Source organism: Pongo pygmaeus, chromosome 8 (assembly GCF_028885625.2).
Source record: "Pongo pygmaeus isolate AG05252 chromosome 8, NHGRI_mPonPyg2-v2.0_pri, whole genome shotgun sequence".
Lineage (NCBI taxonomy): Eukaryota > Metazoa > Chordata > Mammalia > Primates > Hominidae > Pongo > Pongo pygmaeus.
This window is the reverse complement of record NC_072381.2, coordinates 74,390,798-74,416,663: the sequence shown is the minus strand read 5'-3', so window position 1 is coordinate 74,416,663 and position 25,866 is coordinate 74,390,798. Positions and strand designations below refer to the sequence as shown.

The 25,866-nt window shown below is 40.6% G+C and overlaps 1 protein-coding gene across 2 annotated transcripts in view; it reads left to right on the top strand.

Annotated features, from left to right (window-relative positions):
• The window catches only part of MYPN (myopalladin), a 111,763-nt gene that overhangs the window by 74,802 nt on the left and 11,095 nt on the right, over positions 1-25,866 (top strand). For both annotated transcript variants that reach the window (XM_063670558.1, XM_054436699.2), the window contains 6 exons: positions 561-699; positions 13,926-14,147; positions 19,386-19,535; positions 20,458-20,540; positions 22,353-22,479; positions 24,365-24,572. In XM_063670558.1, coding sequence (XP_063526628.1) covers positions 561-699; positions 13,926-14,147; positions 19,386-19,535; positions 20,458-20,540; positions 22,353-22,479; positions 24,365-24,572 — 929 coding nt within the window. The remainder of the gene's footprint in view (positions 1-560; positions 700-13,925; positions 14,148-19,385; positions 19,536-20,457; positions 20,541-22,352; positions 22,480-24,364; positions 24,573-25,866) is intronic.

The window sequence follows — 25,866 nt, the reverse complement described above, 5'->3', positions numbered from 1 at the left end:
TTATTCTCTTAGACACAGAATGGATGTGGAACACTTCAGGACAAAGGGGATGATTACTTTGAATGATTATTAATAATTAAAATATCAGGCTAGGTGTGGTAACTCATGCCTGTAATCCCAGCACTTTGGGAGGCCGAGGAAGGCGGATCACTCGAGGTCTGGTGTTTGACAGCAGCCTGGGCAACATGGTGAAACCCCCATCTCTAGGAGAAACACAAAAAATTAGCTGGGTGTGTTGGTGCATGCCTGTAATCCCAACTACTCAGGAGGCTGAGGCAGGAGAATCATTGAACCCAAGAGGCGGAGGTTGCAGTGAGCCGAGGTCACACCACTGCACTCCAGCCTGGGTGACAGAGTGAGACTCTGTCTCAAAAAAAATTTTTTTTAATTAAAGTATCAAAAAGACCTTTACAAATACCGATTCTCTGCGCAGGGCTTAATTCCCTAAATGCCTAATGACCACTGGTTTCTCGTTGTCATTTCAACCACTCTGATTTCTAGGCCTTTTTACCCTGGCCAGTGCTTTTCATGGGTGTGTCGGGTGTGGATTTATCTTACAGGCCATCCCAGGGATTAGTGAAGAAAAATACAAAGTCTCCTCAACCAGTGAATGATGATAACATTCGTGAAACTAAGAACGCGGTGATTCGAGACTTGGGGAAAAAAATAACTTTCAGTGATGTCAGACCAAACCAGCAGGTAAGATTGTTGGATTCAGAAGATTTATTGAAATTTTATTGTAAGGAATATAATTTTGCTTGATTCAGTCCTCGGATACTCAGGTAACCTCAGTGAAGCTGATGTTGCCGCTCAGATGGTAGAGCACAGACTAACCAAAGGTCATGTGAGAAACCTGCCTGTGTGGATCTGCAGTTCTTAATTCTCCCAGTAGTTAACTTAGTTTACTTGTTTACATGTATTTACCCAGAATAGGATATATTAAACAAGAGAGTAGATAACTTTTGTGCATCCCAGCAATCCTCCCCTCAGTTTACAATCTAAAATTTTTTGAGACAGGTCTCCCTCTGTTATCCAGGCTGGGGTGCAGTGGTACGATCATGGCTCACTGCAACCTCGACCTCCTGGGCTCAAGCGCTTCTCTTGCCTTAGCCTCCCAAGCAGCTGAGACTACAGGCCCGGCTAATTTTTTAATTTTTTGTAGAGACAGGGGTCTTGCCATGTTGCCCAGCCTTGTCTCAAACTCCTGGGCTCAAGCAATCCTCCTGCCTCGGCCTTCCAAAGTGCCGGGATTACAGGCGTAAGACACCACACCCAGCCTATGACCTAGACTTTAAGGAACTCTGGGGTTCTAAGCTGTCTAATCTTCAATCTAATGTGCTTAAAAGTTTGATTACCAGTACCTGTCAATCTTTATATTAGGTGTGATCATGTGAAATAGCCATTAGGCAACATCCTGTGGTTCAACCTGTACAACTCTGCTTTCTAGTAAATGCTTGCACCAAAGGAAAAAGAGGAAAGCCACCTGCGAGCATCATTCAAACAAAAGAAAGATAGACTGAACATTTTCTTATTTGAGGCATTTATTTTTGCTTTTGAGAATCCAATGGTTATTTTTAATGCAGATTTTGATTTTAATAATCTAACTCTTGGTTTATTTCCCAAGATGAGAACTGATAAAAATACAACAAAATTTCAATCAATACAGTATGCCAAATATTGTGGAATTTGTGGACTCCTAGAAACAAAGCTCTCAATTTCCCAGACCACATGCTGTTTTCCTTAGTGTTTCTGTCTCTTATTTCCAGTGGAGCCATGGATATATAGTAATTTGCAATTGTGTTATATATTGAGCAACTTATACTGAGTGGATTCTTTTGAAAATGTGCTGCTTAAAACCTTTTAAAAATTCACTTAAAATTATTAAGGAGAATATTTAAACTTGTCATAACTGAGTATACTTTTCATGGATTATTTCACCAAATTTCATCTATTTCTGGGAGGCAAATGCCAACGCTACTATTCTTCTCTTCCATCTTCTAGACAGAGAAACTAAGGCACAGGCTCAGTAGTGGAACTAGAACTAGATCTATGGTTTCCAGGATACTCTCACATTTTCCCTGAAATGCTGCAGCGTTTTCAGTTTTATGAGAACAGTTACCTTCAAGCCCTATAAATGTTGCTCTGTCTAATGCAGATTTGTTTTCCTATAATACTGTCACCACACTTGTGGTTGTTAATCCTTCTAAGTGTCATTGTAATTATGGCTGTATTCAGCCTATGTCTTTTACAACTCGGAGAGAGAGCAATTAGAGACTTGTAAAAACAATGCTAGCTCAGCACATACGCTGTTTGATTTTACTTTTATAGTTACTCTGTAGGTAGATCCAGGATACCCCATTGCCCAACTCAGGGGATAGAAGGGTTTTTCTCTTAGTTACCTGACGTGTGTACATGTAAATGTGAAATTCCACAAGTTGAGTGCCATCAACCCAGTAGAAATCTCTCTTAAACCTCCATCATGAATTAACTTCTGGACTAATCGCAGGAACTAGGAAAGTCTCTAAAAGCATCTCAACACTCTCATCTGAATATTTGTGACATGTGTCATTCTCCTGAGAATTATTATTCTGAGAATTATTACAGTTGGTTAATTACAGAATTTATCTTAGACTACATTCCATGCCATGGATAATGAAATCCAAGCTGCATAAATGAAATTCGGGAAACTGGGAGCTGTCTGAGATGGAATGCTTGCATTTGGATGGCAGATGTTGACTCTGAGAAAGTTTTGGGAAATAAAATGATGATCATATTATAATATTGTTTTATCCATTGCTGCCTTGGGAAATGATAGTAAAAACATCATGAAGAACTGTCTAAAATATACTGTGACCCACGCTGGTGAAGTTAAGAAGAAAGTCAGCTTAGGAAAGTGTAAAAACACTAGACAAGCAGAGAAAAATTAGGAAGAGACACCTGTGTATTGATAGTCATCTAGGCCTGCAGTCCGGGGTCACAGGAATGAAAATAATCTGTGTTCTCATTCCCATATTAGCCTACACACGTGGGAAGGGGGTGCAAATGATTCCTTTGGAAGAGTATGCATTTGTTTTGCTTTGAAAACTTTTAGGTCCAGAAAGCTGGGTTCTCTTGCCCTATTTTAGTTCTAAGTAAATAAAGAATACACTGTCCTAGAACATTTGCATGATCTAGCATTAACACATTGTTCTGAGCGTGAAAATAAATCAGAAGTCCTTGAACAATGAATATTACTGACTATAAACAATTTTCTCCCCAGAACTCAAATTTATAAATTATGTTTTAAAATGTGTTTTCTTTGATGTATCTACCACTTTGTGTTTCTCTGTTGTGATAGTTCGGTCTTTGCCTTAAACTCATCTTATGTATTTACAATTAGCAAGTAACATTTGTAGATTCTTAGAACCTTTTGAAATGAGAAGGTGCCATCCTTTCAGAGGCTCCTATTTATTAAAATTTTTAGCTTTCCAAACTTAAAACAAAGTGTCTTTGAGTTGGGGATAAGCCAAGAGAAAGGTTTCCTTATTTCTAGATTTTAGGCTGCATCATTTCCTATTTTGAAGAGTACCATCATCACCAGTGGATCCTGACTGGACATCAATAAAACCTAAATGGTTTAGGTTAGAATGGTGAATCTAAAAAGTCAAACGAATCCAGGATCACGGCCGGGTGTGGTGGCTCAGGCCTGTAATCCTAGCACTTTGGGAGGCCGAGACAGGCGGATCACTTGAGGTCAGGAATTCAAGACCAGCCTGGCCAACAGTGAAACTCCGTCTCTACTAAACATACAAAAATTAGATGGGTTTGGCAGTGGGTGCCTGTAGTTCCAACTACTCGGGAGGCTGAAGCAGGAGAATCACTTGAACCCAGGAGGTGGAGGTTGCAGTGAGCCGAGATCATGCCACTGAGCTCCAGTCTGGATGACAGAGCGAGACTCTGCCTCAAAAAAAAAAAAAAAGGAATCCAGGATCACAAAGCATAATGGAGCTTTCATGACAAATGATTTTAATTCATACATGACTTAGCATGAAGTTCTGCATCCAGTAAATATTTGTTGACTAGCTATGTTGTTAATTTCTAATCTCCATTTCCCACCCCTCTACCCCCAGCTAATGTCTTATTCCAACTTTCCTCCTTGACCTCATTTCTCTGGAAACTTTCCCATCTCGTTATTTGGTCCTCTCACACCCCCTGCTTATTATTATTATTATTAATGTTTCTTTTAAACTATCTGCAGTTTCCAGATACTGCCCTATGTGACAGAGGAAAAAAAAATAAGTACCTAATTTTTGTTCTGCTTTTTGTTCCTCTAATCTTCTTCTCTGAGCTGTTCTGTTAGTTCTTCTATTTAAGTCTTTCCTCTTTCATCTCTTACCACGAATTCTTTATGACAATCCTCTTTTGTGAGCCGTGAATAGTCATGCCATTCATTCCCTTTCTAACAAGAATTTCACATTGGCCTTACATTCTACTTTGTAAGGCCACTGGCTTTATGCTGCCCACTTTGGGCATTGCAGGACCTTGGCTGCTGGGATAGTGAAGTGTCTCTGTATCCTCTGCCATGGACCCACACAGAATGCACCAGTCAGGAGCAACCTGGGGGCTCAGACTGGAAGGTGTCTTGTTCATTGCTGCATCCCTGTTGTGCATGGTGCAGAGCGGGAGCTCAGTGAACATTGCTGAGTCAACCCACAACTATGGAATTTACATTAGTTTCAGATAGGTAATAAAACTGTTAACCAAGCAGAAAAGTTTGGATTTGTTGCAAAACTATGGAAAATAGTTCACTTGACTATATAGATTCTGATTATACCTCATTATGGATACTACCCACTATGGTAACAATCCAACTTAATCAGCTGATTTTAAAAGATGAAAACTTTTTTATTTTTTTGAGACAGGGTATCACTCTGTCACCCAGGCTGGAGTGCAGTGGCGCGATCTCCACTCATTGCAGCCTTGACTTCCTGGGCTCAAGTGATTCTCCCACCTCAGCCCTACCCCCAGTGGCTGGGTCTACAGGTGCAAGCCACCACACCCTGCTTATTTGTAGTTTTTGTTTGTTTGTTTGTTTTAGAGACAGGAGGTTTCGCCAAGATGAAAACTTTTAAAAATACACAGAAATTAAACAAAAGTCTTGTGTTAACCAAACATTTAAGTATAAAGTAAATCTGTGCATCTTTTAATAATTCTTTATTCTTAAGTACAAATTTGGATTAAAAGTATTTTTAGGCAAGCTCCTTGAAGGTAGAGTCTGTATTTTGCGGAATGTTGTATCCCCATTGTCTATCACAGTGTTTAGCATATAATAGGTACTTACTAAGAATTTGGCAGCAGAGACAGGGTGGGCTATGATAACTAGGTATTTCTACTGAAGGCAACAAGTGATTGTTAGATAAATGGCAAAATAAATTATCTTCTAGGTATGCTAACCTCCAAGTTTCTGTCACCCAGGCTGGAGTGCAGAGTGCAGTGGTGCATTCTCTGCTCACTGCAACCTTCAGCTCCCGGGCTCAAGCAATTCTCCCACCTGAGATCTCCAAATAGATGGGACTACAGGCACGTGCCACTACTCCTGGCTAATTTTTGTGTTATTTGTAGAGACGGGGTTTCACCATTTTGCCCTGGCTGGTCTTGAACTCCTGAGCTCAAGCGATCCACCCGCCTTGGCCTCCCAAAGTGCTAGGATTACAGGCGTGGGCTACTGTGCCCGGCCTACCTCCAAGTTTATCTAAGAATCCTTTCTTCTGTCTCTAAACTCTGTCTCTGGAAAGAAAAGGAGAACACTTTCTCTCATACGCAATGCTTTCTTTTAGTGCACATCATACCCAGAATCTGTCGGGAACACTTTGAGCAGGTTTTCTAGCTGGCTTGATCCTGTTTGATTATTTGCCCCTGAAGTCCAGGCTCAGGACCCAGAGTAGAGAAAGCCCGCAGTGAGCTCAGGCAGTGACTGTTGGATCATGGCCCATACCTCAGCAGTGCCATATCCAATTTGGGATGCGTCATTACATTATGGTTAGCAACAGAAAAACTGTCTCCACCAATTGGAAGGAACAGCCAATTTGAAGAAACTTTTTGCTGATGTGTCCCAGAAATCAAATGTTTCAAGTTGTCAATTTATCAGCCTGAAGAGGATTATCTTTTTTAAAAAAAAATGGTTATATTTTCAAGTGGCATATTCTTCTGAAGTAAATATTTTTAGCTTTTCATTTCCTTTCATAGAGCAACTCTAATTCTATGCAATTCATGAGCCTAGAGAGGATGGGTCATTTCTCATTGATTTAATTTCTATAACACCCAGATTTACACAGAAAAAATATTCTTTCCTTTGAGTGTAGACATCATCTATGACCAGCTAACACAAAATCTGTTTTTACTCACAAAGGAGATGAGGCAAAGGAAAATGGAGAACATGGCATAAACCCAGTACTGGACATTTAAAATGGACATTTACAGACAGTGGATTGATAGTGAAAGATTTGTGCAGAACCATGCAGAAAATACCTTTACATTTAATTTTAATTTTTTTTTTTTTTGAGACGGAGTTTTGCTCTGTTGTCCAGGCTGAATTGCAGTGGCATGATCTCAGCTCACTGCAATCTCCACCTCCTGAGTTCAAGATTCTCCTGCCTCAGCCTCCTGAGTAGCTGGGACTACAGGTGCTTGCCACCATGCCTGGCTAACTTTTGTATTTGTAGTAGAGATGGGGTTTCACCATGTTGGCCAGGCAGGTCTCGAACTCTTGACCTCAAGTGATCCACCTACCTCAGCCTCCAAAAGTGCTGGGATTACAGGCGTGAGCCACCATGCCCGGCCTAACTTCTGCTCCTGATTCCTTCCTTTCTTGATCCTGAAAGGACCTAAGCTGATCCCACATTGACTTTGTTTTGTCTGTTGCCTACGGATGCATGATGGGAACCACAGCACACCCTCTGCCCTGACACACTGTAGGCCTGCAGGCTGCTTAAGGCAGCCTTCCACTTGCCCATCAGCAAACAGCCAGCTTGCTCCTCACTCTTTAGATTTCTCAGGCAGGGGGCAGATGGCAAACCCCTGTGTCCTCCTAACTGTAGGAGGCATAGCAAGCTCTCCAAGCTCTCCAATGGACCCTGTCCAAGAGGGTCCATTTAATCTCCCTCGCTAAACTTGAGGTGAAACAAGTACCCCAGGGTTAGGGGTGGAGGTAGGCATCTCACAGACATTAATGGCTCTCTCCAAAGTCCTCTTGCTGGGTCTTCTCCCTCCTGACTCTTGTGTCTGTGATGGAGGTAAAAGGTTGAAATCATCTAAGCTGTCCTTAAGCACCTGCTTTGAAATTTTTGAATAATAATGTGTCTCAAAAGTCACTTGTTTTCTGATATCTAGCCCATCTTGGTGCCTCAGTAGAAGCTTCTGATTACAATCTAGTTACAAGTGTCTCCTCACTACCTGGTTACTAATTTTATATATGTATATATATATACACACATATATATGTGTATATATGGCATATGTATATGTATGTGTATATATGGCATATATATACACATATATGGCATATATATACACATATATATATGTGTATATATGGCATATTTTTTTTTTTGAGATAGAGTTTTACTTTGTTGCCCAGGCTGGAGTGCAGTGGCGTGATCTCGGCTCACTGCAATCTGTGCCTCCTGGGTTCAAGTGATTCTCATGCCTCAGCCTCCTGAGTATCTGAGACTACAGGCACTCACCACCATGCCTGGCTACTTTTTTGTATTTTTAGTAGAAATGAGGTTTCACCCCGTTGGCCTGGCTGGTCCCAAACTCCTGACCTCAGGTGATCCACCTGCCTCAGCCATCCAAAGTGCTGGGATTACAGGCATGAGCCACCACACCCGGTCTCTAATAGTATATTTTAAACAACTCATTGAGTTCTCTGTTTTCATCACCTCTCAACTTGGAGTACTGGTTAAGATAATAAATATATAGCCAAGTGTGTATTTACTATACACATTTATAGTCAAACAAAATGCACATATTTTCATCATATTGCTTCTGTAGTTTCTTTGGCTAAATCAGTTCAAGCATTTAAATTCTGTAAAATCAGGCCCCAACTTAAAATCAAGTTCCTAAAATTAGTTGTTTGGAATACATAGAGACAATGTGGTATTTATATTCTCAGGCAGGTGCTTAAAGGCTATATTATAACCCATTGTATTTCTGAAGTATAAGTATAATCATAACTTACCACCATGTATAATAATATTTCTCTGGGGCCAGGCACGGTGACTCACGCCTGTAATCCCAGAACTTTGGGAGGCTGAGGCGGGCAGATTGGTTGAGCTTAGGGATTCAAGACCAGCCTGGACAACATGGCGAAACCCCATCTACAAAAAATACAAAAATTAGCTAGGTGTGGGGGTGCTGTGTGCCTGTTGTCCCAGCTATTCGGGAGGCTGAGATGGGAAGATGGCTTGAGCCCAGGAGGCAAAGTTTGCAAGCAGCCAAGATCACACCACTGCACTCCAGCCTGGGCAATAGAGCCAGACCTTGTCTCAAAAAAAAAAAAAAATTATTTGGAAAAAAAATAGTTCATAATATAGAATTTCAGGAATTCATCTTTCTCTGTAATAACTCTAACAGTGTAGTTAGCCAAGAACTTACCAGTTCTCCCCAGTCAGACAATAGAAGCTGCAGAAAAGGTTCTTTAGCTTGTAGCAAGAACTCTGTTAGAATAGGGACTAGAGGTGGTGTGGATGGATTGGAAATTTGAGGACATAATAAAACAAGATAAGAAGCCATAGAAGGTTAAGACCTCTTGCCTATTGAAAACCCCCAGAGGCCAGGTACAGTGGCTTAGGCCTGTAATCCCAACACTTTGGGAAGCCAAAGTGGGAGGATTGCTTGAACCCAGTTCAAGACCAGCCTGGGCAATATAGGGAGACCTCATCTCTAGAAAAAAAAATTAAAAATTAGCTGGGCATGATGGTGCATACCTGTGGTCTCTGCTACTTGGGAGGCCGAGATGGGAGGACTGCTTGAACCCAGGGAGTTGAGGCTACAGTGAGCTGTGGTCACATCATTGCACTCCAGCCTGGGTGACAGAGTGAGAACTCTGTCTCAAGAAGGAAAAAAAGAAAATCCCTCAGAATGCTTCTCCATTTTGGGCTGGCTCCTTGGTTACTCCCTTTATTTTATTCTATAGACCTCAGGGACTGGTCTTCTTGTTTCTCTTCATCCATCAAGTTTTTATTTGTTCCTGATAATTTGGATTCAGATACATAATATCCTGATACAAAGCAAGCAAAGCCTTTATAAAGGTTTTCAGGAATAACTGGAAACAGACTATGTGAGAGTAAAAAGTGTCTGATATCCACCTTGATATGCCCTTTTCTTCACATAGTCCCTTAGGAACAAGGGCCATTCGTAGAGAATTGGTAAAAGGATCGGATGCATGAATGACCCAAATAAGATTTACCAGAGTAAACCCTAGGAGTCCAGAGTAAACCCAGATCCTGTGTTAACTGTTGGAGGCATTTTTTTTTTTTTTTAGATGGAGTTTCACTCTTGTCCCCCAGGCTGGAGTGCAATGGCATGATCTTGACTCACTGCAACCTCTGCCTCACAGGTTCACGCAATTATCCTGTCTCAGACTCCCGAGTAGCTGGAATTACAGGCACACGCCACCACGCCCAGCTAATTTTTGTATTTTCTGAGGCATTTCTTTAAGGAACTGTGGCAGGACATAGAAGTGAGATAGGAGCAGAGGAAACAGGAATGGAATGAGGGCGGGCAGCGGACAACACCAGGGTTGGGTCTGGGGAAACAGCTGCAGCCCCAGTGTCAGGGAAGGGACACGTTGGGAGACCAAGCCTTGGAGCTTTCCCTTCTGGCTTTCAGTGCCTGTGCCCTGTCCTTGGCTGGCCAGCACTAACCAGTCCTGGGAGTATGCTGAGAAGTGGGGGCTGGAAATGGGAGGTGGAGGACCAGGATCTGTAGCATCGAGAGAGGAAAGAGGAAAATCTCTGGTGGGTGAAAAGGAAACATCTGAAGCCACACAGCCTCCCCATTCCTGTTAACCATTTAAGGGTGGTTGGCTGTAACTTGGTGATGATGGAAACTGGGACTTCCAGCTGGGCGTGCTCAAGCCTGTAATCCCAACACTTTGGGAGGCCAGGGCAGGTGGATCGATTGAGCTCAGAAGTTCAAGACCAGCCTGGGCAACATGGCGAAATCCCGTCAGAAAGAAGGAGGGAGAGAGGGAGGGAGGGAAGGAGGGAAGGAAGGGAGGAAGGGAGGAAGCGAAAAGAAAAGAAAGGAAAGGACACAAAAGGAAAGGAAAGGAAAAAAAAGAGAAAAAAAGAAAAACTGGGACCTCTGCTTGCTTTAGTCTTTGTTTCTGAAAGATGAACAGAAAACTCTGAAAAGCACAGATTAGCTTTTAGAAAACAATAACATTTTCTTTATTTACCCATAACAAGAGTCCCCAGCTAATTCCCTAGTGGGCCTCCAGGGTGGGTGCCATCCGCATACCCTCCCCAACACCCCCTGCCAGATACAGGCTCAGTCAGCACCTCTAGGCACTCCTCCTTAAGAGCACAGGCAACCAGTCCACACTCCTCTCCACCAATGATCACAGAGCCTGAAATAAATGGAGAACAGCCACCCTCATGAAAAGTTTGGGGTCTAGGATCTGCATGTGGAGTGAGAACTATGTGAATTATTCATTTTGAATGTCATTTGAAAGTAATAAATAATCAAATGTAGCACCTATCTCACATGGTAAGGGAATAAAATGATTTATTGGCTTACTTCTAAACATCCTGGAAAATAAACCCAAATTTATTAAAAAGAAAAGTAATATCAATTTAGAATCATGAATACAATCCAACAAAGAAAAAAAATTTCCTGGTGTAATTTTAAACTGGCAAGTCTAGAAAATACTTCAAACTTGTGAGACCATTTAACGTATTTCTGAAAAATATAGTCATTGTGAAGAATTAGGTTGAATCATATGAAACTTCTGATAGTCTACAATTGTTGACCTACAAAAATGTCAGTTTCACATGGTTCTACCTAATAGGTGGATAGTGGAAGCTTTGTTAACTTTTCCCAAAAATATTCCTATAATGTAGAAAATAATCTTAATATATTTCAACTAAATCTGGTTTCAGAATCCAGTAACAATCTTTTACTTTAACTGATTTGAATGATCTCATTAAAAATTAATAAGCTTTACTGGATATTAATCACTTTTTCCACCCTATAAGAACTGTGTACTTACTTTTTTTTTTACCCAGTTTGAGATGAGGCAGAGAAGAGCAGATTTAAAATTGGTTCCAATAAATTAAAACCAAGAAACGCTTGGTTTCTATAGTTCCAAAGTTAAAATTCTATCCAAATTCAGATGATTATGCTGAATGTATAAGGCAGTAATTAGAGAACATCACTAATGTGATTTAGCTTGAGAATGCATGAGTCCTCAACTCAGTTACTCTCCTGCTGACTAGGGGCAGGTGCATATCAGCCACGTGATTCCAAATTCCACTTCAGGAGCATCCCAGTACCATCTCCATAGAGCTCCCCTAAATTATAAAATTAGGGTTAACTAGAGTCATAAGTTTAACCAAAGTTCTCACTCTCACCCCAAGCACATGGCTCCAGATTCTTCAAAGATGTGGTAGTGTCAGAAAAAGTGATTGCTTCTATTTGATTCATGTATTCACTCATTCTTCAGATCTTATTGAGCTCTCACCTGCCATGGTGCAGGTACTCTTCTAGGTGCTGTCAATATAGGGAGAAGGAAGACAAGATCCCTGCTCCTGTGGAGCTAACATTCTAACACTTGAAGATTCAATCATTCAATCAATAAACAAACAAGAAAAATACTAGATAGTAACCAGTGCTATGTAGAGAATTAGAATGGGGAGTTACATTAGATGAAGGGATCTGGGGAGGCTGCTTTGGGGAGGTGACATTTAAGTTTGATGGGCAGGCTATGGCAGGGAGAGGGAGTAAGAGGAATCCAGGATGAGTCCTAGATTTAGGGTTTACTTAGTGCTGTCAAAGTGTGGTCCGAGGACCTGTGCCAGCCTGCAAGATGTCATCTCTCTGCCTTGAGACTAGCACAGAAATTAAGAGTAACCATTCAGGGCTGGGCATGGTGGCTCACACCTGTAATCCCAGCACTTTGGGAGACTGAGGTGGGTGGATCTCTTGAGGTCAGGAGTTCGAGATCAGCCTGGCCAACATGGTGAAACCCTGTCTCTACTAGAAATACAAAAGTTAGCTGGGCATGGCAGAGGGCGCCTGTAATCCCAGCCACTGTACTCCAGCCTGGGCAACAAAACAGAGGTAGACTTCGTCTCAAAAAAAAAGGAAATAGTAACCATTCAGAAAATTTCATAGAAATTTGACAGGGAAGTTTTATACAGTATACAATAATTTTGCATTTCTTTCATTGTGCTAGTAATTTATTTTACTTTACAAAAGTGCAGCCTGGAAATTCTTTAAACCTGATTTTCATGGTAGACAGTGTGAGAAACATTGGTTTAATCACTTAACCAAGTGATGAATAGTGGTGCCATTTCCTGAAATGAGGAAAAGCAGGTTACAAGTACCTCTTGGGGACAGAAATCAAGTGTGCGCTGTTTGAGCCATCCTGTTTGAAATGCCCATTAGATACCATAATGTAGAGTAGTAGTATATGACTCTGGAATTCTGGGAAAGAGACCAGGCTTGGAGATATGGATTTGGGAGTCATCAGCAGAAAGTATCTGAAGCTAGGAGACTGGATGAGCTCACCTAGAGCAGAGGAGCACAGGAGACTGGTGCGGCGAGAGAAAGAGAAGGAAAGACCAGTATGGTGTGTCACGGAAGAAAATGTTTCAAAAGGAAAAAGTAGTCATCTGTGTCTAATGCTGCTTAGATCAAGTAAGGTAAGAACAGATAAATGACAATTAGTTGTGGCATATTCGGAGACCCTGACGGTAGCAATCTCAGAGGAACAAAAAGAACACAAGACTAATTGAGGTAGGTTAGCAAGAGAATAGGTGACAATGAAATGATCTCATAACGGTAGAGGATTATTTCAAATAGTTTTGTTGTGAGGGGGGCAGAGAGATGCAGTGAAAGCAGATATGGCGTTAAGAGAGATTTTTTTCTTTTTCTTTTCTTTTTCTTCGACACAGAGTTTTGCTCTGTTGCCCAGGCTGAATTGCAGTGGCATGATCTCAGCTCACTGCAACATTTGCCTCCTGGGTTCAAGCAATTCTCATACCTCAGCCACCCCAGTAGCTGGGATTATAGGTGTGCACCGCCACACACAGCTAATTTTTGTATTTTTAGTAGAGACAGAGCTTTGCTGTGTTGCCAGGCTGGTCTCGAATTCCTGGCCTCAGGTGATCCACCTACCTCAGCCTCCCAAAGTGCTGAGATTACAGGCATGAGCCACCATGCTTGGCCTCTTTGTTTTTTTCTATCATTCTTGTATTGTTACAGTAGAGATATATTTTTCAAGACAGGTTTTCCTCAAGTGTGAAGATGGAAAAATCCAGTAGAGACAGGAAGCTGGTGATGCAGGCATGTATCAGAATGCAGTTCAGAATGGCTTTGCCAAAATAACGCTATAGGAAGTTTTCCATATTGAAAGGAACACTAATAGTAGCTCTGAAAATTATATTCCATCTACATTCCATTTCCTACAGAACTCTACTGGGGCTGCATGCTCAGGTGGAAAATCAGGATGCACTAAGGCCGTGTGGGATTTTAGGAGAGACACTGACATTTCCTTTAGTGCTCCATGGTGAGAAACTGGATCTGGAACATACCTGTTTATTTGGATTTCATGGTATAAATCTAACGTCTGAATCTTAAAAAGTGGCTTCCTCAATTGTACTGATGGACATGTTCTTCCTTGCCATATGGAAATTGAAACACATTTGTCATTTTGACAGGAGTACAAAATTTCAAGCTTTGAGCAGAGGTTGATGAATGAAATAGAGTTTCGCTTGGAACGTACTCCTGTTGATGAATCAGATGATGAAATTCAACATGATGAGATCCCCACGGGCAAGTGTATTGCTCCCATCTTTGACAAGAGACTCAAGCACTTCCGGGTCACAGAAGGCTCTCCAGTCACATTCACCTGCAAAATTGTTGGGATACCTGTTCCAAAGGTAGGGAAGATGACAAGCCAGTTGGCCACCTAACAGCATGGAACTACAGACAGTGCCTTCAAGAAGGTCTTTAAAAAATTTACACAATGTTTTTTCTTCTTCTTTGTATTTGTTATTGATATAGTTGTACATGTTTTAGGGTATATGCAATATTTTGATACATGTATACAATGTGTAATGATCAAATCAGGATAACTGGGATATCCATCACTCAAACATTTATCTTTTTTGTGTATTGGGAACATTACAGTTTTTCTCTTCTAGCTATTTTGAAATATACAACAAGTTATTATTAACTATAATTTTTCCACTGTACTATCAAGTACTAGAACTTATTTCTTCTATCTAACTGTATGTTTTTACCCATTAACCAACCTCTCTTCATTCCCTCCTCCCATCTACCCTTCCCAGCCTGTGGTAACCACCGTTCTACTCACTACCTCCATGAGATCATTTCCTTTAGCTCCCACGTGTAAGTCAGAACATGCAATACATGCCTTTCTGTGCCCAGCTTACTTCACTTAACATGACTTCCAGTTCCATCCATGTTGCTGCAAATGATGGGATTTCATTCATTCTTTTTATAGCAGAATAATATCCCATTGTGTATAGATACCCCATTTTCTTTATGTATTCATTCATTGGTGGACACATAGGTTGATTCTGTAACTTGGCTATTGTGAATAGTGCTGCAATAAATACAGGAGTGCAGATATCTCTTCAACATACTGATTTCCTTTCTTTTGGATATATATCCAGCAGTGGGATTGCTGGATCATATGGTAGTTCTATTTTTAGTTTTTTAGAGAAAAGAATCTCCATACTGTTTTCCGTAACAGCTGCACTACTTTACATTTCCACCAACAGTGTATGAGGGTTCCCCTTTCTCCACATCCTCACCAGCATTTGTTTTTTTTTTTTGTCTTTTTGGTAATAGCCATTCTAACTCTGGTGAGATGATATTTCTTGGGGTTTGATTTGCATTTTCCTGTTGATTAATAATGTTGAACATTTTTTCATATACCTGTTGGCCATTTGTATGTGTTCTTTTGAGAAATGTCTATTCAGGTCTTTTTTTTTTTTTTTTTTGTGAGACAAAGTCTCACTCTGTCGCCCCAGCTGGAGTGCAGTGGCACAGTCTCAGCTCACTGCAACTTCTGCCTCCCAGGTTCAAGCGATTCTCGTGCCTCAGCCTCCTGAGTAGCTGGGATTACAGGCGCCCGCCACCACACCTGGCTAATTTTTGTATTTTTAGTAGAGACGGGGTTTCACCATGTTAGCCAAGCTGCTCTCAAACTCCTGACCTCAGGTGATCCACCCTGGAGGCCTCAGCCTCCCAAAGCACTGGGATTACAGGCATGAGCCACCACGCCCAGCCTATTCAGGTCTTTTGCCCATTTTTAACAGTCTTTGTTTTCGTTTTTGCTTTTGCTGTTGAGTTGTTTGGGCTCCTTATATAATCTGGTTAGTAATCCCTTGTCAGATGGATACTTTGCAAATATTTTCTCCCATTCTGTAGGTTGTCTCTTCACTTTGTTAATTGTTTCCTTTGCTGTGCAGAAGCTTTTTACTTGCTGTAATCCCATTTGTCTATTTTTGCCTTTGTTGCCTGTGCTTTTAAGGTCTTACCCAAAAAAAAATTTGCCTAGACCAATATCCTATAGTGTTTCCCCATTGTTTTCTTCTAGTAGTTTCATAGTTTCAGGCCTGGCATGTAAGTCTTTAATGTATTTAGAGTGGATTTTTTTATCTGGTGAAAGGTGAAGATCTAGTTTCATTCTTCTCCATATGGGTATTCAGTTTTCCTAGCACTATTTATTGAAGAGACTGTCCTTTCTCTCAATGTATGTTCTTGGTGCCTTTGTCAAAAATGAGTTGGCTATAAATACATGGATTTATTTCTGGGTTCTCTATTCTGTTCCATTGGTCTATGTGTCTATTTTTATGCCAGTACCATGGTGTTTTGGATATGATAGCTTTATAGTGTAATTTGAAATCAGGTATCATAATGCCTCCAGCTTTGTTCTTTTTGCTCAGGATTGCTTTGGCTATTTGTGGTCTTTTGTAATTCCATGTGAATTTTAGAATTGTTTTTTCTATTTCTTTATTTATTTTTTTTCTTTTTTGAGACAGGGTCTCACTCTATTGCCCAGGCTGGAGTGCAGTGGTGAGATCTCTGCTCACTGCTACCTCCACCTCCTGGGTTCAAGCGATTCTCCTGCCTCAGACTCCCGAGTAGCTGGGATGACAGCTGTGTGCCACTATGTCTGCCTAATTTTTGTACCTTTAATAAAGATGAGATTTCGCCATGTTGGCCAGGCTGGTCTTGAACTCCTGGCCTCAAGTGATCCGCCCACCTCGGCCTCCCAAAATGCTGAGAATACAGGCGTGAGCCACCACGCCCAGCCTGTTTTTTCTATTTCTGCAAAGGATGTCATTGGTATTTTGATAGGGATTGCGTTGAATCTGTAGATCACGTTGAGCAGTATAGACATTTTAACAATGTTAATTCTTCCAATTCGTGAATGTGGGATATCTTTCCATTTGTGTGTGTGTGCCCTCTTCTATTTCTTTCAGTGTTTTATAGTTTTCCTTGTAGAGATCTTTCACTTCTTTGGTTAAATTTGTTCCTAGGTATTTTATTTATTTATTTTGTAGGTATTGTAAATAGTATTGCTTTCTTGATTTCTTTTTCAGATTGATTGCTGTTAGTGTATAGAAATGCTACTGATTTTTGTACGTTGATTTTGTATCCTGCAACTTTACTAAATTTGTTTACCCTAAGAGGTTTTTGATAGAGCCTACATTTTTCTAAAATATAAGATCATGTCATCTGCGAGCAAGGATAATTTGAATTCTTCCTTTCCAATTTGGGTACCCTTTATTTCTTTCTCTTGCCTAATTACTCTGGCCAGGACTTTTAGGGCTACGTTGGATAAAAGTGGTAAAAGTGGGCATCTTTGTCTTGTTCCTGATCTTAGTGTAAAGGCTTTCAATTTTTCCCTGTTCAGTACAATATTAGCTGTGGGTTTGTCATATATGGCCTTCATTGTGTTGTGTTCCTTCTACTCTCAATTTGTTGAGGGTTTTTTATTATAAAGAGGTGCCAGATTTAATTGGGTGCTTTTTCAGTGTCTATTGAAATGATCATATGGTTTTTGTCTTTGATTCTGTTGATGTGATGTGTCATGTTTATTGACTTGCCTATGTTGAATCATCCTTGCAGAGCTGAGATGAATCACAGTTGATCATGATGAATAATCTTTTCAATGTGTTGTTGAATTTAGTTTGGTAGTACTTTGTTGAGGATTTTTGCACCTATGTTTACCAGGAATATTAACCTGTAGTTTTTGTTGTTGTTGCTGTTGTTGTTGTTGTTGTTGGGTCTCTGGTTTGAGTATCAGGATAATGCTGGTCTTGTAGAATGAGTTTGGAAGTATTACCTCCTCTTTAATTTTTTGAAATAGTTTGAGTAGAATTGATATTAGTTCTTCTTTAAATGTTTGGTAGAATTCAACAGTGAGTCCATTAGACCCTGGGCTTTTCTTGGATGGGAGACTTTTTCATTACAGCTTCAATCTCATCACTCATTATTGGTCTGGTCTGCTTAGGTTTTCTGTTTCTTTGTAGTTTAGTCTTGGTAGGTTGTATGTGTCCAGGAATTTGCCAATTTCTTCCAGGTTTTCCAATTTGCTGGCATATAGTTTTTCATAATAGTCTCTAGTGATCCTTTGTATTTCTGTGGTTATCAGTTGTATTGTTTCCTTTTTCATCTCTTATTTTATTTGGGTCTTCTCACTTCTCTCTTTCTTTCTTGATCTAGCTAAATGTTTGTCAATTTTGTTTATCATTTTAAAACACCAACTTTTCGTCTCTTGTATTTTTGGTCTTTTGTATTTTTTTAGTCTCAACTTCATTGATTTCTGCTCTGTATTTGTTATTTCTTTCCATCTACTAATTTTGGATTTGGTTTGTTCTTGCTTTGTTCCTTGAGATGCCTCTTTAGCTAATTTATTTGGAGTCTTTCTGGTTTTTTTTTTTATGTAGGTATTTATTGCTATAAACTTCCCTCTTAGTAAGAAAGTCTTATCAGACTCTAGTGAAGTATCTACAGAGAGAATGAAAACCCATACCAGAAAATTAGCAAAGCCTAGATAATTTCACTTAAAAAAAAACCCATCAGGAATGAGATCATTAAATAGTCAGGCTAAAAAGAAATCAGACTTATGGGTAAGTTCAAATTTTAATAAAAGTTTAAAATAAATGTCTTAGTCATGATACTATATTTTGGGCTATTGATTTTCATAGCCATCAAACTCACCAAATTGATATTCTTCTGTCTGCTTAATATCTATTTAATATCCACAGGGCACCTGTTCTTGTACAAAGTGAACTGTATTAGGTTGGTAAATGCTGAAAATGTCATATCGTTATCACCGGATGCTGAAAAATCACATGTCAGCAGATTTTTTGGCAGTCAGCTGAGAGAAGGATTTACACCCAGCATGTTTGTGGCAGAGGATCTCTCTGCTCTACCTTCATAAACATTAGCATAGTGTTATCATGTATGGTTAGGTAACCAGGAAAAGTAGAGGAGGACAGCTGCAACCAGCACTTTATCTCCTCTGTCTTCGAGAGATCTCCTTCACACATGCAAAACTTAACATGAGATATATAGATAGAGGTGTATGTGCGCACACACACACACACACATAGATATTTACATTTTGGCTAGATGAGAAATTTAGCAAGTTAATCCTAGCCTCATTCCATTTGGTGTAACAAACCATACTAACCTTTCAAGCAAGGTGACTTATTCTAAGTGCTGAGATCTGCAACTGCAGGAGACTTGAGCTTGTAAATAAGGTAATGAGAAAATATCCACTCTCCTGGTTTTCATTATTTTGCTTCTGAAGACACGTCCAGTCCTTAGGGTGGCTTTTAAAACTATGTGTGAAGTACAAGAAAAATAGTCAAAAGCTTCATCTTAGTCCTAAATTATATTGGATTCTTGACTTAAATAATATAATATTTAATATTAAATAGTATTATATAGGTACAAGTGGAGGGGCATATTATACAGACATTTTTAATATGTTTTATAACTTTTTTTCAAGTGCTTCATAAAGTATGCTCACTTAAAAGATGGCAGTTGGCCCTTTCCTCACCCCAGACCCTAGTTCATTAACCTCTAAAGATAAACAATACAGTGTACATCTTGATAATTTTTCATTTCAGGTTTACTGGTTCAAAGATGGGAAGCAGATTTCTAAGAGAAATGAGCACTGCAAAATGAGGCGAGAAGGAGATGGGACATGTTCTCTGCACATTGAATCCACCACCAGTGATGACGATGGCAACTACACCATCATGGCAGCCAACCCCCAGGTGGAGACGCAGGGTTCTGCGCTGTGCTGCACTCTGAGGAAGGAGCGGTTGATGTCATTGTGAATGAGACCTTGAGAAGTGCGAGTTACTAAGGATTGCTGAGGAAAATGAATGAGAAGCATTGTGATTTTGTGTAACTAGGGCACAGCATCACAACTTAAAGGACTAGTTAGCCACTGACGGGTCACTCAGTCCTTCAGCCTTTGTCAAGGGACATTAGTACTATTTTTTCACTATGTATACCTTGCAGACTTCTTGAACTAAATCTTGTGTTTCTCAACACATTGATTCTCTTGAAGAGTCAATAAATCATTATATCAATCATTCTATCAAGAATGATCTGTCATTTTTGTTCTTTAGTGAATAGGCAAATTACCTTGCAAAGGTTTGTGAATATCCCTCAAACTCATAATGTCCACATTTTGGGATTGTTTTGTTTTTTAAACTTGGAAATCCACTTTCCTTTTCTGAATAAAGCCAAATCTTAAAACTCCCCTAAAAGATGTGGCAGAATAAACATCTTCAATTACTATTTGAATAGGAAGTACAGAACCATAACAGCCATTCCTATTGAAATGTTAGTTCTGAAGAATCTCTGTTGAGGAACGTATGAAAATATTTGGCCATGCTTTCTAAATTTTGACTTAAAATAAAATACATAAGAATTCAAATTTCTTTTTACCTTTGTGCTGTTCATATCTCAGTTTAAAAATGAAAGTCCTTACCATACTCTTAAAAATCTCTCCCCCTGGAATATTACCAATGATTTAAGAAATCATATTTTATTGTTTTTATTCCTCTCCCCCAAAGAAAAACTCATAATAGCCAAAATTTCACAATGTTCTGGTCCAGAAAATTTTATGTAAGTTGAAAAAATGTGAGATTCTTCTTATTTTAATCTTGTTCATTTTCTGTTTGTCAGGGGAGAATCAGCTGTTCTGGCCACTTGATGGTACAAAGTTTGCCCATTCGCAGTCGACTAACTTCTGCTGGTCAGTCTCACAGGTAAAGACAATAAGAATTCCCCTTTTCTAGGCCCTTCCCAAGCACCTGCCCACTATCATGAGCACCAAAGTACTAGATCCACAAATTCTTAATTAAAGGTAGTCCTTCACTTGCAGCACTAGCATCACCTGGGAGTTGGTTGGAAATGCAGAATCCCAGGCCCCACTCCGAATCTACTGACTCAGAATCTGCATTTTAACAGAATTCCCAGGTGATTCACAAACATAGTAAAGTTTAACAAGCACTAGTCTCCGGGTTTTTTTTTTTTTAAGTTTGATTTTTATTTTTTAGAGAGGGTCTCACTTTGTTGCCCAGGCTGGAGTGCAGTTGTGTGATCATAGCTCACTGCAACCTCAAATTCATGAGCTCAAGCCATCTTCCCACCTCAGCCTCCCAAGTAGCTGAGACTACAGACGCATGCCACCATGCTGGCTCAATTTTTCTGTGTGTGTGTGTAGAGACAGGTGTCTCACTATGTTGCCCAGGTTTGTCTCACACTCCTGGCCTCAAGCAATCCTCCCGCCTTGGCCTCCCAAAGTGCTAGGATTACAGGCATGAGCCACCACTCCCAACCTGGCATGCTTTTAATAGTTCAAAATTTGTAACCATCAGTAGCACCTGCACACATAATACATAAATCAGACCCGTTGAAGTAAGTTACCATCTTTCGTTTCATAAAACAGAAACCTTTAATGATTGAATATATATTGATGGCATGTTTTTGTTGTTGTCTCCAATACAACAACTGGTTTTCTTCCTCTCTGATTTTACTAACCACTAAGAAGAAAGAGCCTGGCTTTCCATCTGAATCTTACGGTGCCACAAAGTGTTAGCAAAGCATTCTATAGCTGCTGACACAGACGAATTAAATGTGACTTACCAAAGGAACAAAAATAGTGACCCATGTTTCAGATACAGTATTTCACCACCGTTGCAACTATGCCTTCTTCTTCTTTTTCTTTTTTTTTTTTTCTGAGATGGGATCTCACTCTGTCACCCAGGCTAGAATGCAGTGGTGGGATCTCAGTTCACTGCAACCTCCACCTTCTGGGCTCAAGTGATCCTCCCACCTCAGCCTTCCAAGTAATTGGGACCACAGGTGTGCACCACCATGCCCGGCTAATTTTTGTATTTTTTTGTAGAGACGGGGTTTCACCATGTTGCCCAGGCTGGTTTCAAACTCCTGAGCTCAAGCAATCAACCTGGTTCAGCCTCCCAAAGTGCTAGGATTACAGGCTTGAGCCACCACACCTGGCCCCCTCTCCCTTTGCCTCCTCCTCCTCCTTTTTCAAAAACAGCTGTTACCATTAGTCAGTCTTATCCAGTTTAAGTTCACAGTCATCTTTAATGGTCTGCCATAATTTATAGCCAGGTTAAATTTTATTACTCAAAGACACAGGGATTGCAGCTGCCTTGCTCTGGGTAATAAACAGGACTTCTCTTTTGGCTCTCGTCTGAGGTTCAGACTGAATACTAATCTATTTGTTTATTTTGATGGCTTTTGAATAACTGGTCGAACTCATAGCAAGGGGAGCTGAGCCCACTTAACCCAGAATGACAGAAAGAAGCTAAGCCTGTTTGTTTGATTGCAGATCTCACAAGACAATCCCACAGTGTATGAGATACTTACCACTTTGTGTTTTACATCAGCTCCACACCATTATTTATTGTTTATGGTCCAGGCTCCCCTTTCCCCCTTCAAAAAAAAAAAAAATCTGTTCTCTAGGTCCTGTAGCCATGCCTAAATGCCTATTATCATAAGTTTGTAAATTTATTTCTGTGTTTAATATCTGAACATGCTTGTTGTTACAGGGGAAGATCCCGAGCGCAAGAAAGAGACAAAGAGCCCCTACAGGAACGCTTTTTCCGACCACATTTCCTGCAGGCTCCTGGGGATATGGTAGCTCATGAGGGGCGCCTCTGTCGGCTGGACTGTAAGGTAGACTCCAGCACCCATGCTTGGTTCCAGATCTGTTCATATTTTGTATTTGTTTGCATTCATTTTTGTTTGTATTTGTTTTGTGGGTTTTTTTTTTTCTTTCAGGAAAGATGAGATGGGGAAGGGAGACAGATCACTTTTTTTTTATCATAAGGCTTGTTTGGTATTTAATGTCAGATGAAATTATTTTATGAAATTTTTGAATCTTTATATATTAATAAAAATTACATTGGTATTATATCAAGTTAACTGAATTTTTAGAAGACAACCAAAGAGGTGATACACAGTAGTTCCCCCTTATCTGAGGGGCACGCGTTCCAAGCCCCGCAGTGAATGCCTGAAACTTTAGGTAGTACTGAGCCCTACATATACTATTTTTTTAAAGTTGATAACAAAGACAGCTACTAAGTATCTAATGGGCAGGTAGCATAGACAGTGTGAACATGGTGGGCAAATGGGTGATTCATACTCTGGGTAGGATGGAGTAAGACGGCATGAGATTTCATCATGTACTCAGAACGAAACACAGCTGAAAACTTAGAAACTTTATTTCTGAAATTTTTCATTTAATATTGTCAGACTGTGGTTGACCTCGGGTAACTGAAACTTTAGATAAAAGGAGGACTACTATAATTCAGACGTTTGCGTCTAAGCCTTTTAAGAATTCTAGAATGCTATGGAAGATTTAGATACAAGTCTTTTCATATGGAAAGCCTTTATTACTATAAAGCCATATGGTGTGATTTTCACATCCTTGAAGTGATTGTTGGATGTGTGGCCTTTGAAAATTTATAGACATGAAAATATGGCTCCAAGGTAGTGTATGAGAACAGAAGCTGATTTCTCATACTAATTAACCTCCATTATCTTTAGCTATTCTGCATTCTCATTTTTTGACTGGGCTCTAGTTGAGCAGCTTGGATATCTCTCAGAATGAAGAGAAGCTTACGTCACCCTTTCTGCCCATAGATGCAGAATGCTATGGAAGACTTAGATGCAAATTAGTCAAAACTTGAGGTTAAGCATTCATAAAGGGTCCACTTCTATCTGTGGTTCTTCTTCTCTCTGTGGCTGCCTAAATAATATTTGGATTGATTGCTACATCCCCCTCCCTAAACTCTGAAAGATTCCCATGCCTGGGTCCCATCCCCAGAGATTCTGACTTATGGTAAATGGGCACCAGGATTTTTAAACACCTCCCACATGATTGTAATACACAGCAAGATTCGAGAACTCTGGTTTAATATCTGGCCTTTCATCATCCTCAGCAAACTAACACAGGAACAGAAAACCAAACACCACATGTTCTCACTCATAAGTGGGAGTTGAACACTGAGAACACGTGGACACAGAGAGGGGGGCATACCGTGCCCTGTTGGGGGGGTGGGAGGGGTGAGGGGAGGGAACTTAGAGGACAGGTCAATAGGTGCAGCAAACCACCATGGTACACGCATACCTATGTAACAAACCTGCATGTTCTGCACGAGTATCCTGTGTTTTTTTTGTTTTCGTTTTTTTTAGAAAAAAAAATCTGCCTTTTCTCTTGGCTATTAGGTATGTAAGCAGTATATTGTCTCTGAAATTGATGCTGCAGGCCTATTATATCTATCTATTTCACTTTTTTAATTCTTATTTATTCCAATCTAGAGTATAATCAAATAGGTTAACCATGACCTCAACTGTGATCAAAGTACCATACAGTTCAAATTCATACAGCCATTTATTCAGACCCTTCTTTTCTCTCGATGCCCCTACAGAGCGGTGTCTCATCACTCCATGTTTTCTCTCACTGTCTGTTTGGTGCCAAGCAAGGATAAAGAATTCAGCCATCAAATAAATGTGCCTGTCATCAGTCATTTGCCTCAGCTGTCCTGTTGTTTATTAGGTGAGTGGTTTACCGCCTCCGGAGCTGACATGGCTACTCAATGGCCAACCTGTGCTACCAGATGCCTCCCACAAGATGCTGGTCAGGGAGACCGGAGTCCACTCTCTGCTCATTGACCCGCTCACTCAGCGCGACGCAGGGACCTATACGTGCATCGCTACCAACAAAACCGGGCAGAATTCTTTTAGTCTGGAGCTCTCTGTAGTAGGTAAGGTTTGCTTCTGGGACCCCTAAACACAACTTCCTCCAAAGTCATTACCCAAATAGACAGAGCCTCTGCCAGAATTCCTTCATCCTTTGCCCTACTAACTCCAATCTCAGTTTCCCCTTCACTGTGGTAGGGGCGGTATTTCCCACAGCACTTTCAAAAACATGCCAGTAATCTAAAATCATAATATGACACCATGTGCATAATACCCATTAAATAAATGAGAGCCATTGTAATCATCAATCAATCAATCGATCAATTAGCTGTCACTAAATTCCAGTTATTTGCCCTGCAGTCCATCATTCCTGGAACATACCAGGCTCTTTGTCCTCCATCTAAGCTTTCATGCCCTTGCGCCAATGATCCCTCTACCTGGATGTCCTTTTCTGCCTGGCAACCTCCTACTCATTCTGTAAGACCTAACTGAAATGTCACCGCCAGGTACAGTGGATCCACCAGGCACAACTACCCCTTCCCAGCCTAACAACCATAAAGTGTTTCCATAGCACTCAGGAAAGGAGAGATTCACAGAGCAGGTAGGGCCTTCTGTGTAACTGTTAATTATTTGCCTCCCTGAAGAGATGCTGAGCTCCTGAGTTCAAAGACTGTGGCTCATCTTGCGCATCTCCAGTGCCTGTCTCTCTTCTGCGTATCTCAGTGCCTGGAACATGGAAGGTGCCCAAGAAATATTGAATCAATGTCTAAACAAATGAAACATTATATTCTTAGATGATGTGAACAAAACACTGTAATGCCTATATATAAGGACAACAAGACATTGTCATCTGGGAGGTGCCAGCCCTGCAGAGCAGTAGTCCAACCAGAAGTAAATGTCAGAATGCAGGAATTCTGGTGCTGGGCTTCCTCCTACTCTCAGTGTGGCCTTTAAGAAAATCAGGGTGTGGGGCGCAGTGGCTCACGCCTGTAATCCCAACATTTTGGGAGGCTGAGGCGGGCGGATCACCTGAGGTTAGGAGTTCAAGACCAGCCTGGCCAACATGGTGAAACCCCATCTCTACTACAAATACAAAAATTAGCCAGGTGTGGTAGCGCACACCTGTAATCCCAGCTACTAGGGAGGCTGAGGCGGGAGAATCGCTTGAACCCAGGAGGCGGAGGTTGCAGTCAGTCAAGATTGCACCACTGCACTCCAGCCTGGGTGACACAGCAAGACTCCATCTCAAAAAAAAAAAGAAGAAAATCAGGGTGGCTTCAGCATGCTAATCCTCTCTCTAGGCTAGTGGCAGTTTCCCCTGTATATCTTTTTCCTTCCCTCACTTTTAATTTCTTCTCA